The sequence below is a fragment of the Macrobrachium rosenbergii genome, chromosome 1 (assembly GCF_040412425.1).
Source record: "Macrobrachium rosenbergii isolate ZJJX-2024 chromosome 1, ASM4041242v1, whole genome shotgun sequence".
NCBI classification, from domain to species: Eukaryota; Metazoa; Arthropoda; class Malacostraca; order Decapoda; family Palaemonidae; genus Macrobrachium; species Macrobrachium rosenbergii.
In genome coordinates this window covers 55,333,579-55,351,261 of record NC_089741.1, presented here as the reverse complement: position 1 = coordinate 55,351,261, position 17,683 = coordinate 55,333,579, and the positions used below count along the sequence as shown (strand labels likewise).

The following is a 17,683-nucleotide window of genomic DNA, read 5'->3' as shown; positions in this document are numbered from 1 at the left end:
TTTTTTAAAGGAAGGATGATAGAATACATGCACTATTATGTTTTGCCTTCAGGAACTCAGCCGAGTGCTTCGTGTTGGGGGACGTTATGTGTGTGTTTCATTACTACAAGAGCACATAGTGGATTATGTACTTCAGTGGTTTCCCCAGAATTGTTGGATGGTTCGTGTGTGTAGGTATGTCCAAGTCTTAACTGCTGTATGTAACAAGAAAATTTTGAGGGAAAATTAATGTGGTGATTAACCCCTAAACGCCGAAGCCCTATTTACAAAAATGTCTCCTTATGCTGGCGGAAGTTAGGGAGCTAGCGCACTGCCGGAAAAAGTTTTTTCAAAAAAAACAGCACGCTTAGTTTTAAGATTAAGAGTTCATTTTGGCTCCTTTTTTTCTCATTGCCTGAAGTTTAGTATGCAACCATCAGAAATGAAAAAAATATCATTATCATATATAAAAATTGGAATATATGACAGTGAAAAAAAAACTCGTATATAATTTTATACAAATCGTGCAAGCAAAATGGTTAAAGCTAATGAGTTAATTTTTTTAGTTGTATTGTACACTAAATTGCAATGATTTTTTGGTATATAACAGATTGTAAAATGATTAAAGCAACACAGAGAAAATATTATCACAAATGATGCATGAATTCATGGACGTAAAAAAGTTTTATTCAAAAATTCACCATAAATCGAAATATTGTGCTAGAGACTTTCCAATTGTTTCAAAATGAAGAAAATTGATTGAATATTACTATACTGTAAGTTTTTAGCTTACAATTGCATTTTTACCATTTCGATCGAGTTAAAGTTGATCAAGTTGATTTCTTTCTATTTATCGTTATTTATATGAAAATATTTCAAAAATGGTAAAAGCTAAAAGCATGATTTATTTTTTTGTATTCTACATGAAATTGCACATTTTGATGTATAACACTTTATGTAACGAATAATATAAAACGGCAAAAAAATTGACAAGGTGACTCAAGAAATGCTAGGATTTTTAGCGGAGTTTGCGTGGGATGGAAGGAAAAAGTTTTTTTCAAAAATTCACCATAAATCGAAATACCGTGCCAGAGACTTTCCATTTGTTGCAAAATGAAGGTAAAAGATTGATTGTTACTAGAATGTAAGAATTTTGGCTTAAGATTGTGTTTTTCGAGCATTTCAATCAAGTTAAAGTTGACCGAAGATTGATTTTTTTATTTATCGTTATTTATATGAAAATATTTCAAAACTGTTAAAGCTAAAGCATGATTTATTTTCTGTTGTATTCTACATGAAATTGCACATTTTAATGTATAAAACTTTATGTAACGAATAATATAAAAACGGCGAAAAAATTGACAATGTGACTCAAGAAATGCTAGGATTTTTTTGGAGGCGAAGGAAAAGTTTTTTAAAAATTCACCATAAATCGAAATATTGTGCTGGAGACTTTCCGTTTGTTGCAGAATAAGGTAAATGATTGATTGTTACTTAGAATGTAAGAATTTTGGCTTCACGATTGCGTTTTGAGCATTTCGGTTTAGTCAAAATTGACCGAATGTTAAAATTTTGTCAGTTATCGTGATTTAAATGAAAATATTTCAAAACTGTTAAAAGCTAAAAGAATGATCTATTTTTTTGTTGTATTCTACATGAAATTGCGCACATTTTGATGTATAACACTTTATGTAACGAATAATATAAAATGGCGAAAAAATTACGACAAGGTGACTCAAGAAATGCCAGGATTTTCAGCGAAGGAAAAGTTTTTTTCAAAATTTACGGATGCCCCTCAGGACACCCCGATGCTTCTAGGGGTCGTAAAAAGGCACGATGTGGTCCTTGGTCGCCTTCGGTCACACGTGGGCGAACAACACGCGGCGCTGAGAGCTGGGTCACTTTGGCTGCTGGGTCCTTCTCCAGCATCCCAGTCTAAAACTTCGTCTCACACGCTCACTACCGACAGGCAGTATGCGCCTTTCACGGTCCTGACGGCTTTGAGACATCTCTGCAAACGTCCTGTTGCAGCACAACATCATGCAAACACCGCCAAAGTTCTGCAAAAACACGGATGTGTCAAAAATCGCTCTGGCACGGTCCGGCTGATGCTGTCTGGTACGAGAAGGAGGGAATTTCGGCGCATGCGGCGTCTGTGTGGACGCTTTATAAACAAAACAACAGCTTGATCCGTGAACTCCCAGCATCCCTCATAGCGTGATTTGAAACCTTCCGCAAACTAGGCCTATAATTATTTTTCCGAATATTTGAAAAAGCATTTTTAGTCGACGTATGGTACGTCCACTTGTCATCCAACAGACAATTTTCGTCGACGTATGGTACGTCCATTAGGCGTTTAAGGGTTAAATAGCTGTAGAAATATTTTCTTCAACTGTTATTTAATGTGAAGTACTTGAAATATTTTCCTCAACTGTTATTTAATGTGAAGTACATGTATACAAGTGTAATATGAAGTAACATGAAGTAAGTGATATAAGATATGGGAAAGTAGAATAAATCAGAACTGTAGAACAGATAAATATTAGCAGAAGAAGCAATACAAAAGTGTAAACATCTGATATAACAAATTAAAGTACTTGAAGTATTACACGGATTGAAATTGGCACATACGCAATGAATACAGTCAGCCCCCAAATTACGTGTGACTCTTGGAATTTAAAAACAAGCATTTGAGAGATATTAATTAAAAAACCTCAGGAATTTGAATTGGTTAAGAACATCAAGGAGTAAAGATTATGTAGAAATCAGTTCAGTTTAATACATACATGTATTGGGATTAGTGTGTTATAATACATTGTTAATAGTCACAATTTGAAACCAGAATTACAACCTGTTGACTAATATATATGTATCCCCTTCCATTATGTTATATCACCATGGCTTAAAACCTGAACTATACCTATCCTCCTAAAGAGCACTGTAGATTAAATCATTATTATGTAGAATGTCAAGCTTGCTTAGGTAAACTTATCATCACTAACTTTTTAGAGAGCAAATACATTTTTATTGATCTCTTTTATTTAAGAGAATGTTAGCTTGCTTAGTTAATTTTACCATAAGCTAATTGAAACTCAGCAAGAGAGAGATATACATACATAACTATGTAGGTATCTCTGATCACATGTCCCTACTTGAGTATGTAGAATGGTAACCTTGGTCCAGGCTTTGGGACAGTAAAAAACATTCTTATTAGCAAACCTGCTGTATTAGGCCTCTCCTATTACTTTATTTTTTACAGCATGGACACACTAGCAACACAGATACTAATATACAACTGTAACTAAAAACTGTAACTAAACTTACTCAGTAGTAGAAATGAGAATATGAGGACTTTGCTATCTAGGCCTGTTTTTTCTTTCCTTAAGATAATTCAATAATTCTGTACTGTATTTGTAAAATTACATTTCTGTTTGATACCACAGAACTTAACCTTTGAAAATAACAAGAGTGGTTGTATATACTCGTTTCATAGTATTTAGCATTAAGATGAATGTTTTTGATATCTTTCAAGTATACTGAATTACACTACAAGCTCAAATTCATGTTTACATAGCATTACAGTTAATAAAACCAGTCCAATTAATTTTATGATTTATGTTGATATTTTCTAGTATTCAGTCAGTTACTTCGATTTCCTGTTTTGACCATGGTAAGCCAGCTTCCATTTCCATACATGAACATGTGTGAGTAATCCATGTTGACTTTTAGAATCATAGTTCTTGGTTTTATTATTAACCATTCCTGGTCCTTTGTGTGGTAAATAATCTTCTTGTCATGACTTCTTGTAGAAGTCACATTCAGTCCAGGGGCTCTGCAACAGGCATATTACTGTGCTGAGAAACTAAACATACATACTCTGCTTTCTTTGATGAAGCCATTGCCATTTACTCAGACCTTAGCTGTGCAGCAAGAGTTAAATTAGTGCTTGAAATCTAGATAGATGAATTGATAATGAGATACGGGGACTGATAGGTTTATGTCAAAGTAGTCACTGGTCAGTGCAGTAGAGGGATGAGATTTATGGTACAGCATGCTCTTATTCATGTTGTCAAGATAGTTGGGCATCTGTAGGAAAAGAAGAGAACATACTGTGCTTTTCCCAAAAAGAGGAATAATAATTCCCCAAGAGTTTGGCCTTTTTATGCATGCAGTCCTTGCTGCAGGTCATATTTTTGTACTTGCAACTTGAGTCAATAAGCTATACAAATACTAAAAAGATTTATATGAAAACCAACCTCAAGTTGATTTGACACCACTGATTTAAAGGAAGTTTGCCAGTATGCTTTATTTTTGTCTGTCACCATTGTTGGTTAAGAGCCTCTGTTATTTTGATTTAACTTTATTGGTATCCAAGAAACCCCCTGCAAGTAGGAAAGGTAGTTCTTACAGATTTTTCTTGATGTTTTGTGGCATTTTAAGTAGTGATGTATTTATTAGCAAGCTAATCTGTTCATTATTTTTTATATTTAAAAACAGTATTTGAATGTTGATGTTCTAATTAGAAAATAGTGAAGATTAAGATTTATTTTAAATATGTAGGGAATGATTTAAAGGAAACTTCACTGACTGCTCTTATTTTCATGCTACAGGTGTGAAGAAGCTGAGAAGGCGCGTACTGATGCAGGTGAATTCTCCTTTCCAGTGTTTGTGCTAATATGCACAAAATTTAGACAAATGCCAAATTTTAATCCTGTAAGTCTTTAGAATTATTGGCTAGTTCTAAGTACCTGTACAGTATTTTATAATTCTTAAATACACTTACAGTATTTCTCATACTTTCAAGATTATTGCAGGTTTTATTTTACAGAGCAAAATTTGTTTGTTAAATATGAGCTCCAGTTTGTGAGTTCTGACTTATATCAATCTAAAAGTCAAAGCAAAACAGGATTTGATTGCTTAAAACATACCAAATTAAAAAGAAATTTGTATTTTTCCTAACTTATGAACCAAAACTTTCATATATGGAGTACTCGAGCTTGGTGCACTTTGGTTGTTACTGAATCATCTCTGAAAAACAAAATCCTAATGCTAGGCCTGTGGTCACATGTGACCTGGGTCGGCCTATCCTTGTCCAGTGTGTGAGTCAGCCCTTATGCAGTTATACTCTGTCTCCTAGGAGGATCGAGAGGCCAAAACTACACAGGGTAGTACAAGGAGGGTAAACTTATCTATATGAAAGCATGGGTTTGTAAGTTAGGAAAAATACAAATTTATTTTTAATTTGGTATTTATTCTGACACATATACTAACCTATGCTTTCATATATGGAGCCTCACTTGGAGGCAGGAGGATGATCTCTCCCAGGTAACCAGTTGGGAGTATCCCTACCAAGTAGCCCTCCCTCTGGATCCTAGGTGATGTTTGCCAGTCACCTACCAACTGTTCAGTCATGAAAATGCAAAGGTTCATCATGTGTGAAATCGTACTCACTGAGAACCTCATGACGTCTGCGATGTAATCTCCCCTCTTCCTGACGGAGCTCCCATAGGGCTTTACGTCCTCATATCACCTACTGGGCTTCCACTACCGGACCCAGGGTGAAGGTATCTAAGGACCTGTGTGCCAAGTCTTTGAGATAGGAATAGGTGAATGTAGTCTACCTCTTCCAGACCCCTGCCTGGTGGACATGAACGACTAAGTGATTCTTCATGAATAATATGAGCCCTCACTTGGGTTGAAGAGGGGTCTCCACTGGGGTCTAACTGGTATGCCCTCAATCATTTCTCTCAACCAGGAGATGGTATTCCCCAAAACCTCCCTCTTCTCCCTGTCTGTACTTATGTCTCTTACAGGCTAGTCTGTGAGGGGCTGTACGTTTGAACATTTGAGGTAGGCTCTCAAGGCTCTCACTGGGCTTAGCAGCATCTTGTTCTTTTCATCTCCTACAAAGTCCTTCAAATGAGGGGACAGAAAAGCCATGAAATCTTGGGTTGTGTGTGGCGGGATTCTGGGTCTTTGCCACAAACTCTGGTAGGAATGTGAAACCAATAGATGTCTACCCATGGGAGTGGGTAATGACGTACGAGGGAGCATGTAGCTCCCCTAACCTTTTGCCTGAACGTAAGGCCAACAGGAAAACTGTCGTAAGTGTCAAGTCCCGGTCCGATGCTCTTCTGAGAGGCTCTTAGGGTGGTTGTCTTAGGGAGGCTAAGTCTTTGGTTAGGTCCCACTCCTGGTACTTCAGTTCACGTGGGTAGCAGCTATTTTCAAAATTTTTAATCGTGTCTGGGATGTATCTGGCTGACAGCAGTAGTACCCTGGTCTATGACTGCTTGTGCATTTCCACTGCCAAATCATTCAGGTCAAGAGAAATTGTGCCTCCTTGTTTGTGTACATAAGTGACCACTGAGGTGTTGTTGCTCATCATGACTGTGGACTTGCCTTGGAGGAGAGCTTGGAAGAGTTGGAGTGCCAGCCAGACTGCTTGCATCTCTGAAATATTGATGTGCTGCTGTTGCTGCTCCTCGTCCCAAGTCCCTGAAACACATATGACTTTCAGGTGGGCACCCCAACCGCTTTGCGATGCATGTGAGTATTTCCATATCTCTTGGGGTGTGCGACTGAGGTGTACCCCCTGCAGGTGGTACTGTGGATCCCTCCACCACTGCAGATATCTGGAATGTTATCTGGATTAAACTATTATGAGATGAGAGTTGCCCATTTTGGATGAGCAAAAATTGGCAGGTGCAGGTTCTCCCTTAAGTGTCAGTAGACCAGTTCCCACAAAAGTTTGATATACTTTTGGCCCCAGACTTGCAGGCCCAAGGAGAGTGTTTCAGTCCTGGTGTGTGAAGAAGACATTGCCTTTCATAGGGGGTACCACGCATAGCATGCCTTGAGTAGCGTGCTGTAGGTGATACTTATTTTTCTTTGCAATGTCCCTTTGGATCTAGCTGTGTTGCTTTTTTCCTTTTACTTTTTAGCCACTTCCTTTGATCTATTTCTGCTTAACTTGTTAAGTTTTAGAATTTTACCTTATTCAGTTTTTCAACCATCATGTCAGAACAAGTCCTTTAGACAAATACTTGCAAGTCAAGAAATAAATGTGGTCTAATTAAACTGCAGTGATTAATAATGACAATGTATCATTGAAAATTTTGGCTGTATCAGCTGATTTTAATATACTGTAAAGTTTCTGTTTTTTTTCTAGTAATTCCTTTTTCTGTAAGGGAAGGTCTTGTAATAATTGTCGTCAGGAGGAGGGCAGGACACACTTGAGAATGTTTTTCTTTTATAAAATTTACAATTTATACACAATGGAATGAATATTGGACAGTTATTATATTACCTTTCCCTTACAGAAAAGGAGTTACAGTAACACAATTCTGAACAGTTCCAAAAGTCTGGGACTCTTTGGGGAGTTGTTGACCAGTTTGCAGACACACAAAGAGTAATTAGATAAGCCACCAGGGACCTAAGGAGAATGTGCATTAATGCACCAAGCTATTTGAGCCACCTGATAATTTTTCTTCTGCTTTGGAATGATATTTATGGGATTCATGTTTGAGGCACAAATAGGCTGTGTTAAAGTCGTGGGTTTTTTGATGAAACAAACTAGTCCATTGAAAATAGTTGATCATCCTATATCTTATTACTCTAGGAAGTTTATGGTACCCTTTGTTGTTGCGTAATAGTATTATTTATGGGCCTTTGTTATTGTGAATAATACATAGTGTAGAATGTCTAGTAAGTCTTACATGGTATACTTTCTCTACTGAATAAATAGGCTTTCCTTATTGGGTAAACATATTTATTCAGTATTTATTGTTCCTTAAATTTGTTGAATATGCACATTGTACAAAACATTGTGAATGATGTTGTTTGGATATAGAATCCATCTCGGATATATGGATGCTAACATTTTGCTAATGTAGACCAGCTTTATACCATTGATATCAGAAAAGTGGGAAGTTGTAAGAAGTTTTAAAATATTTTAATTTCATTTTTTGCAGGTTATATTAAAATATTGTAATTTCATTTTTTGCAGGTTATAGAAGTCCAGTTACATAGTGATATTGTTCAGAGGGTCAAAAATCCAGATGAACTAAAGGATAGTGTTCGTGAACTTCAGCAGTATGCTTTGCTGCGACATAACTTACACACTCAGGTACTATTGACCTCATTCTTACTAATCATGTTACTTGGGTGTATTAAGTAAATTTCATTAGGTGAAATTCAGGTTTGCTACATTGGAAAGTGTTTTATTTTTAGGGAAGGACTTATTTCTACCTTTAAGAAATATTTAGTGTTCCATGTCTCTGGTGTATTGGTAGTTGGGTATCCATGACAGTAAATTCTTTGTAGTGGTGCATGTTACTCAGGGTGACAGGACTAAACAGCTTCCATCAGAAAGTTGGAACTCCTTTAGTGGGAGAGAATTATGACGTGTTCCACCAAGAATTTGATGCACAAGCTCTTGTTCTGTAAAAATGAATAGGAAGTGTTTCAACATTGTTGAGCTCATTTTCACTTAACTTTGTTCATTTCTGTTTACCCCAGTGACTCTGTACACCCCCATTTTACTGGAAGGCAGCCGGGTAATGGGGTCATCTTGTCTGGAGAAATTGTTAATTTTTTATTTCTCTCACAAAATATTAACCTTGGTTGCTGGAAAATATTTGGGAAACTTGTAAAAGTTCGGTAATAGGTTTAGCAAGAACTGCCAAGTAATATATTCAAGATAATTATTTAAAATATTTGAGTACTAACATTTATGTTGCTAAAAAATGGCTAAAGTTGCTTAGACATCTGTACCTTAATTCTTTTTGCTTCCTTTATTTACCATTATGTAAGGTGCACTGCTTATAAGACAGACCCAAAGTTTTTGAGGTATGCTGTGGAAAAATAGATCTACCTCTTCTTCCCTGAACTTCACAGTCTTCCCCACTATAAGTTATGTTTGCTTACTCTTACGTACTGGTATTCAACTACTGTATTATTAAAAATGAGAAGGCAGTTGTTTTACCATTTCAAAAATATGTACTTTTCTTATTTGCAATGGTGGTCCTTGCCCAAGTTGGTGATTAACATACGGTACTAGGTTTTGCTAGAGTCTATTGTGTGAATAGTCTAAAAGTAGCTGTTCTTACTTTTCTTACACACACGCACACACACACACACACACCATATACTGTTAGTTTTATAATGTTAATTTTATTCGAGAGGTTTTATTATATGGCATTACAGTACTGTTATTTACATAGTATGGCATACAAAAATTTATCAGCACACCATGAAAAATGCATTAGGTTACATGAATTTGCTCTATCTTGTAATCACATTAGTTGTAGTGGTGGTCCAGTGTTGCCAGTTTAGTTATATTCTGGCTAAAACTGGAGACTTTGACTGCTGTCATTTTCAGTTTGGTGGCTAGCAGGATTTCTGGAGATCTTGATTGTCTTACCTGACAGTTTTTTGGAAAATTGTTCAAAATTCAGTTGTAAAAATGTGTAGTTACAGAACAAGGAATGTAACTATGAATATTATATTTTTTTCAAATTAGTTTGTTCTTTACTTGTCTGCCATTACTACTTACATAACAGCCAGTTTGCTTATGAAAAACACATTGCCCTTGGACCTAATGAATTTGCTTTTTAGATCTGCTGTCTAAATTGTTTACTGTAATATAATATTGATATGATTAAGCTACACGATGTGACTTATAAGGTGTCTCAGTCTCATAGTATACAGTCTCTCTCTCTCTCTCTCTCTCTCTCTCTCTCTCTCTCTCTCTCTCTCTCTCTCTCTCTCTCTCTCTCTCTCTCTCTCTCTCTCTCTCTCTCTGTAATGTAATTTTAAATATCATACAAATATTTGATAATTTTATACAAAAAAGTAACATATAAAGTACAGTACAATAGTAGGGTATGTGTACTTTAGTGTGTGTTAGATTTTATAACATTTATTGAAACTGTAAAGTGGTTGTTAATTGCTAAAGTAACCTGGGATTCAGTTTTACATAGGAGGAATTGGAGTTTGCTAGCACTGTATCACTGAAATTGTTGCTCATAGCTTTTAGGTTCAACCTAAAATCGACCCTCATCACATAAGGTGCAAGTGATTTTACTTGAGATATTTTTTCATGCGTAGAAAAAAGTGCGGCTTATATTCTAACAAATCTGGTATTTTGTTAGTGAATGACTCCAACAGGCATTAATGTTTATGGCATGTGTGCAAGTTGAGCAGTCCTAACACCCTTCCCCCCCAAACGCACACACACACACACACGTGCACCTCCTCTTCTCTTTACAACAATTCTACAACCCTCTCTGGCCCTGTGTCCCTAGAAAATTTGTTCATTTATTTTATATTGAACGTGTCAGATGACTGATATCTTGAACATGTCAGATAACTGATCTCTTGGTCATCTAAGGTTATGCTTAGTCATTTATGATTTACAGAATTTTGATAGATCGTAATTAATTAATTGGGTAGATTGATGTGCATATAACTATTTATATATATTGTGCTATGTATGTATGGTACTATATTTTCTCTTTTAGAAAGTAGCTGGGGAAAATATGTGTCTGGAGCTGTGTGATTCAAAGTCTGGAAATACAAGATATCTTCTACATATTGTTGATTCTCCCAAAAATTCACACTCATTAAAGTTTGCTGTCTTCATTGTTCCTCATGGGAGGTATGTTGTATTTTTAATTGCATTGTCCTTGTCTTAATAGTACAGTATTATGAATTTCTGCAAAAAACTTTTGTAAAGAGTGAAGCAACAAAACCAAGTCTATCATAAAACAATAATAAACTTATCTGTCTCAAGGAAGGGCTAAACTATTGAACATATTTTTTTATGATTAATTCTGAAATTCATTAAAGTTATGAAGAAATCTCTTTTGGATTTGCACAAAGCCTTGGTTGCTGTGCTTCCTGTTCTTAAGCGAATATAATTGTTTCTTGTGTATATTCATCACCATATACAATTATTTAACAACAAACCCATTATTTACATTAGCTCACATTTGTGGGCTTCACATATCCTAAGCACCCCATCAAAGATCTTGAAGAAATTCATCATCTGATGGCTGAATAACTGCAGTTCACATGGATCTTGGGTTCCTGGTAGGTAAGAACCTAACAGCCTCCTGTCTCAAGTAGTGTAATGTTGTATCAATTATTTGAGTCCACTGCTGTGTGAACATGGAAATAATTATTCTCATTTTATCACCTCTTCTTAGAATGCTTGTACATTTAGTGGAATGTGAATCATTAGGAAATCACTGTCTCTTCCAAGCATAGACTTCATGTCTGACTGGTTTGGGTTTCACTGCCTTGCGCTGCTTTGTTAGATAGTATTTCACTTGATAATAATATTTTAAGTTGCAGTCTACTGTTGATTTTATAGAAAAACACTGCCTTTGTTTATTCAGGGTAATGATCTCCACTTCTCCAGTGTTACTGGTATTTAATTCTGGACTTGGCAAGGGTTAAGATTACTGAGCGTCAGATTCATTACTTATTTTCAAGATGGTGACATTCATTTCTCAGCTAACTTTAATTTTTGAGAAGTAAGTATTCAGTTCATAGACTTACACCCCATAGGGAAATAGTGTTGTCATTGCACCTCATGCAGTGCACTGTTGGCAATACTTTTGCTTTACCTCATTCTCACTTCCCTTCTTACATCTTGCCATCCAAATGAATGAAGAATTGTATTTTTTCAAACTTGATTAATTAACGAAATTTAGTACTTTCAATATAAAAACTTAAGCCTTAGATAATATACCCTACCCTTTCATAAGTTAATGCTCATTGAAAAGTGCATAATATTTTGAGTTAGGTGGAACTTTTTCTTATCACCTATTATGTATCCTGCATCACTGTTACTAGGTTCGAGGTAAAATTGGCACACTGTAGAAAAATACATATCTGTATGCACCTCCAATAATAAATTTTTTGATTACCCTTATTTGGATTAACAGATACTTCTCAGTGATGTTAAGCTTTTGCTGTATTTAGTAACAGAGAAGAGGAAATGTATTCTTGTACACAGGCCTATGCTGATATTGCCTCGCACCAGCCTTGCCTAAAGCATTTGAATACATAGCTTTATAAGGTGCATTGATAATACAGCATTTTTCATATTAAATCACTCTTTGCAATATTTCATACATTGGTAAACTTATGGTTCCCATGAAATACAGCCCAGCTTTGTTAATAGCCAGTTATCTAATGTTCTCCTGCCAGAATTTTATAGAACTGCTGTAGCATTAGCTTCCCCTCCTAGTGCGTTGTAGGTCTAATCCATTTTATTCTTATGATGTGATTTGTTCTTCATTTCTTACAACATGCAATATAAGGAAAGTTAGTATTGGGATTGTCATAAAAAAAAAAGACAATAACAAGTACTGTATGCAAAATTTGGACTAGAAGGGAATTATGTGAGTTCTGACTGAGCCACTCAAGTATTTTTTGCAGTTTTATTCACGACTTAGTGACTTTTATCAGTTAAAGAAAAATTTATGAAGAACAAGACATAACTAAAACATGTATGCTAGACACTGTTAGTACGAACAGGATGTGATGTATACTTCTTAGAAATCATAGCAAACCTAAGCAAGGACTTGAGTATGTAGTACTGTTTCCTGTTACATAGGCTTTCAGTTATAATATGACTATAACAATTGCAATTAAGAAAATTTTTATGCAGATAAGTCATATGGCATATTTACAATAGTTTTGCATATTTGGAAGGATACTTGCTTAATATATATTGTTTATTAAAAACAAGAACTTTTACATCAGACTGCCAGATTTGAATAAAAGCAATAGCAGTTCAGTTTCAGTTTCTGAATCCAAAGGTCAGGTTAGGTAATTTCCCACAGCCCTTCTCCTGCTCTGGTTGTTTGTATATGTTTACATTATTTCTTACTGTTACCTAGTTTTTATATCATTTTGGCTTGGGTATATCTGTAGTAACTAAAAAGGACATTTATCATTAAAGTTATTTTTGCACTTTTTTGTATAATCCTGTGTCTTCTGTGTAGACAAGTGCTTTGGTAGGAATTCAAAGTGTACTGGTGTACATTCGAATGAGAAGGAATTAAGCTGCTCAGCATCTGATATCAAGAGCAGTGTTGCCATGACAGATTGTTAGTCAAGACAGTATTCCGATGACATCAGCTGACACAGACTATAGTTAAGTTGATTATTCATTGTTAAAAGTCAATTTTCATCTGACACTCTACAAACTTTATGTTGCTGTACAATGGCACAGTCTTGTGGTTATAATTAATTAAATATGTCAGTGCTTTTATATTAGAGAAGGTAATTTTTGCTTTGATAACAGGCTGAGGTGTTTGCATTGAGTGCCTGTTAACGAAGTGGAAGTAAATAGTGTATTTTTTCTTCTGTATAGAGTTTCTTTGTCACTTACCTCAGTTGTGGAGGGTAGTAAGATGGCAAAATAAGGATTTATTTCAGCAGATGGTTGGCACATTTGATGCCTGAATTCTATCTTAAAAGTAAACAAGACGCACCATCAAGAATGTATTTCAGCAGATGCTTGGCACATATGTTGCCTGAAGTTTTATCATAAAAGTAAACAAGGCACACTACCATTGAGAAATATAACAGCTGAGCGCTCTTCCTGGGAGAGTGTATAAGCCTGGATTGAATCAGAGAACAAGTAAAACTGGATAATGAAAATAGAAATGGATATTTGAGGGTAATGAATGAGTATTCTTGTGATTGTAAAATAAATATGTAGTCTTTATTCATGAAGGAAGTGGTTACCACCAAGAAGGTCAAACAATTGGGAACTGCATTCTTTTCTGAATGCAGTTCCTGACCTTTTCATTACTGGTAATAAATTGAGAGACACAGCTCTGAGAGATCTCTGACTTGGTTGCAGGTTATCCTAATTCTGTATTAGGCAATATATAAGAGCAGGTAAGAGACTGTCTCTGATAACGACAAAGAAATGTACAACAAAAACTTGCTTGTACTAACATATGATAAAAATTTCTAATATATTTCCCATCTGCCTAAAAATTTTGGAGTTTATTTTGCATTGAAGAACAAAACGATGAAACAGCACTTAAAAGGAATTCTCCCTACAATGCTAAAGGATGTGTATGCAAAATCCCATGCAAGACTTGTGACAGCTTTTTTATCTGACAAACTTGAAAATCATTGGAAAAGAGAAAAGAACAGTTTGGAAAGTGTGTTAGATATTAACAGTTAATCAGTGAAATTTTTGTTCATGAAAACAATCATACAGTCAATTGGACATGGGCAAAAAAGTTTATTCTATTAATGCACTGGAAAGAAACATCACTGAGTCTAGTTTTATTATATACTGTATATATATTTATTAATGTGTTTATTTTTTTAATGAGTTATGCCTTCTCTCTCCTTTCTGAAGTTTGACAATATTGCTTATTCGCAGAGAACATGAATGGATGTTTGGGACTGATGATGGGAGACATAAACTAGCTGAAAATGCTGGGGCATTACGACTTGTTGTAGTTCACCTGTGTAGAGACCAGGTTTATGAGTCTCTTAAAGCCATTCAAGATGAGCTTTCTGGAAAAGTTCTGGAAATTGCTCCATCAAAACTGCCTCCAAATACCAAGGTATATACTGTATGTATACTGTATAGTGTTTCTGACTCAGAATTTTTCTCTCCATATGACAAGCAGACTTCTTCTTATGTTAGGTCACAATACCTTTTAGGCATCTGGAAAAGGCTGATTTCCTACTTATAAGACCAAATGATGGTTATTTTAGCTCATTTATTGAAAAACACTTTATGAAAAATCCACTGATTTTAATTTGTGTTGAATTCCTCAGACATAACTTTGTAATTGTTTCATATGCAAGGAGAAAAGCCAGATAACCAGTACTGTACCGTGAGTCTTTGTGCATATGCACCTTTGACCCACGGGTAGGAATTATCTAAAAGTCACATTCTTATGTGAGTTTCCATTGTGGTACCTCCTTTTGAATTCTTCCCAGCTTTGATCTGTGTCTTTGCATCTTTAATTACCTTCTTGAATTTACCTGTCTGTTCCTTAGCTGATTCAGTAAGTTTTTCTTTCGGTGTTATTAAGTCATCTGTATATTATTTTAGTACTGACATTGCTTTGCTAACTACTGAATGAGTTGAGAATTGGTTGCATTTTGGCTATATTTTTTCCCTCCAGTTTGTTAGGTATTAGTGCAATAGGTTTTGGTGCATAATTGAATATTTTTTGTTTTTAACCAGTGTTTATTCCTATTTAGCAGTTTTGTTGTTGGCTTACCACTGTAATTGATGTTATTTCTTCAGCAATGTCTATTATGTTTTTCATTGTCAGTTTTGTGTTTTGTCTTCTAAATATTACTTCTAATGTGTTGTGTTTAGTATTGTAAGTCTTCTTTACATAACCATTAATTTTTTTATATACTGTGTATTAGGACATAACTATTAATCATGAAATACCCTTTGACTGTGTGCAATGCAAACAGGTGTACAAAGAGATACATCTTACAAAGAATAGTTCTGGTGTTTCTGCTTAGCTAAATCCTTGATATTTGTAGGTATGTTACAAATATGTATGCTTCTGTTCACCTTGGTAGATGCACTTATGCTATCTCCATAACTTTCCAGCATTTTTACTGTGGTGTGCCAATGCCATGATTTCATTTGGGGTGTGGTCTCATCCACTGTAGTCACTAAATAAACTTGTTTATAAGTATGAAGTCAGCCTTCATTTTTTCATGATGACAAGATATAGTTACAGTAAAGTTTGTATTTGTAGATTTTGAAAGTTATTAAAAATTTTGTATTTTTCTCAGTGCTTCATATTTGTATAGTCTTTTGAGTTAGGTTACTTTCTAAAGTATCTTTTAACCCATGTCTTAGCATAACTAACCAATTCCATGATAGAAGAAATTATATTTTTATAAGTTCATTTATAATGCAAAAATATCAGGAGTTTCCATGGTCTACAGCTGTTAGGCACAGACACCTGTACAAACTACTGTTCTGCATAAGTCTGAACTGTTAATGTAATAGTTTAGTCCAAATATATTAGAAGTTTTTTGCAATGATGTTATGTGTTCATTTTATATCTTATATTTTATTTGGCATTATGAATATTGTAATTTGTTTTTTGTTTTTTGAAGATACCATTTCTGTCAGTTGGTGATGATCTAGGAAGCAGAAAAGAAGTGAAACGTGGGCATAGCAAATGGTCTGGTGATTATTTGGTTGAAGAAGTTCATCTTCCAGATTCTCTGAAATTGAGACGTCTGATATTTTTATCCAACCAAAATGTCATACAGTCTGAGGCCAAGTTAACAACGGGTGAGATTATTGTTATGACTGTGGTATCCCTGCCATTTATTAGATTATGATTTTGAAACTCTGGTACACAGGGAAGTAATCATAAAGTAAAATTTAAAAGGGTAGAACTTTTTATGGAATTTCCTAGCCTTGGTTTCAACTGCAAGTTGACTTAATGTTTATCTAATAGAGGAGCATTAGCAAGGCTACATCTTTTAGTTCTGCTGTGATTCATATGTGCCTATTTCACTTCCTAGGGGACTTTTTTTCATTCCCTTTGGTCCTATACCACCTAGCCATCCAAATTGTTTAACTTTACCTTGATTTAATTTTCACATCACTGAAGAGCACATTACAGTATTTTAAGCCAACCTTGGGAAAGTCTGGTTAAAGTTAACTGCACAGTAATAACCTGTCAACTTGTACTAAGCCATAACAGCTGTAATTCTTTTTCATTAACTGTCTTTCAAATTATTGTTTTGATTAGTGAGGATGATCTGATGCATGTAGGCAGGTTTGTTAATTGATGAACTGAGCCCACTTAGGAAGCATTTCATGTAAGTAAAACTAAGCTGATGCTAATTTATGAAGAAGGAATGAGAGTGAAAATTGTATGTTGTAGAAAGATGACAGTTTACTTTCACAGTTCCTTTTGTCTGTTTTGTTTATAACATACAGTAACCTTAAATTATGGTGAAATCTATTTCAGTCAGAGAAAAAAAGAAGAAAGGCAAAGTAAAGGAATCAGTTGTGATTGACCATTCTTACTTGTCTTGTGAGCATCACTTAGCAATGGTTGCTGGACTAGGACTGATAAAATTTCCTGCAGATTTATTGCTAATAGGATTAGGTGGTGGACTACTAGCAACTTACATTCATAAGTACTTTTCAGAGGTAAGTAGCTCATGGGAAAATCCACACAATTTTTTGGGGGTTATTATCAATTCTTTCTATGGTGTTGTAAGACCTTTGTAAATATTAATGCTTTAGTGTCTATGGTTTATAAGCATTTGAAGTTTTAAACAAGAATAATTTGTTTCATGTTTGTAATCATTGGCTGTACTATAATATACCACATTAATAATTTTTTTAAAGGACAGAGAAGATAAACTTGACTGATCTTTTAGTAGTTAAACAACTTGATTGATGTTTCCCATCCTAATACCCATCATCTGAGTTGTGGTGCTCACCAAATTTACTAATGTATTTACATTAGGGATACCAAAATCACCATGTAATACATCGATAGCTAGTGTAGGATTCCTAGGTACACTTAGTACATGTACATCAGTACATGTACAAAGTTTATGTGCAAGAACACATTTCCAGGTGTAAGTGTTACTGAGAAATGTATCAGATACAGGCCATTTGATTCCCTGTTGTTGTTAAGTTAGCTGAGTG

At 35.0% G+C, this 17,683-nt stretch overlaps 1 protein-coding gene across 1 annotated transcript in view; it reads left to right on the top strand.

The window, feature by feature from the left end:
• Positions 1-17,683, top strand: part of LOC136840474 (eEF1A lysine and N-terminal methyltransferase) — a 44,286-nt gene that overhangs the window by 14,704 nt on the left and 11,899 nt on the right. The window contains exons 5-11 of the mRNA XM_067107147.1: positions 53-174; positions 4,590-4,692; positions 7,988-8,107; positions 10,503-10,639; positions 14,402-14,588; positions 16,123-16,303; positions 16,992-17,176. Of these exons, the coding sequence (XP_066963248.1) occupies positions 53-174; positions 4,590-4,692; positions 7,988-8,107; positions 10,503-10,639; positions 14,402-14,588; positions 16,123-16,303; positions 16,992-17,176 (1,035 nt within the window). The remainder of the gene's footprint in view (positions 1-52; positions 175-4,589; positions 4,693-7,987; positions 8,108-10,502; positions 10,640-14,401; positions 14,589-16,122; positions 16,304-16,991; positions 17,177-17,683) is intronic.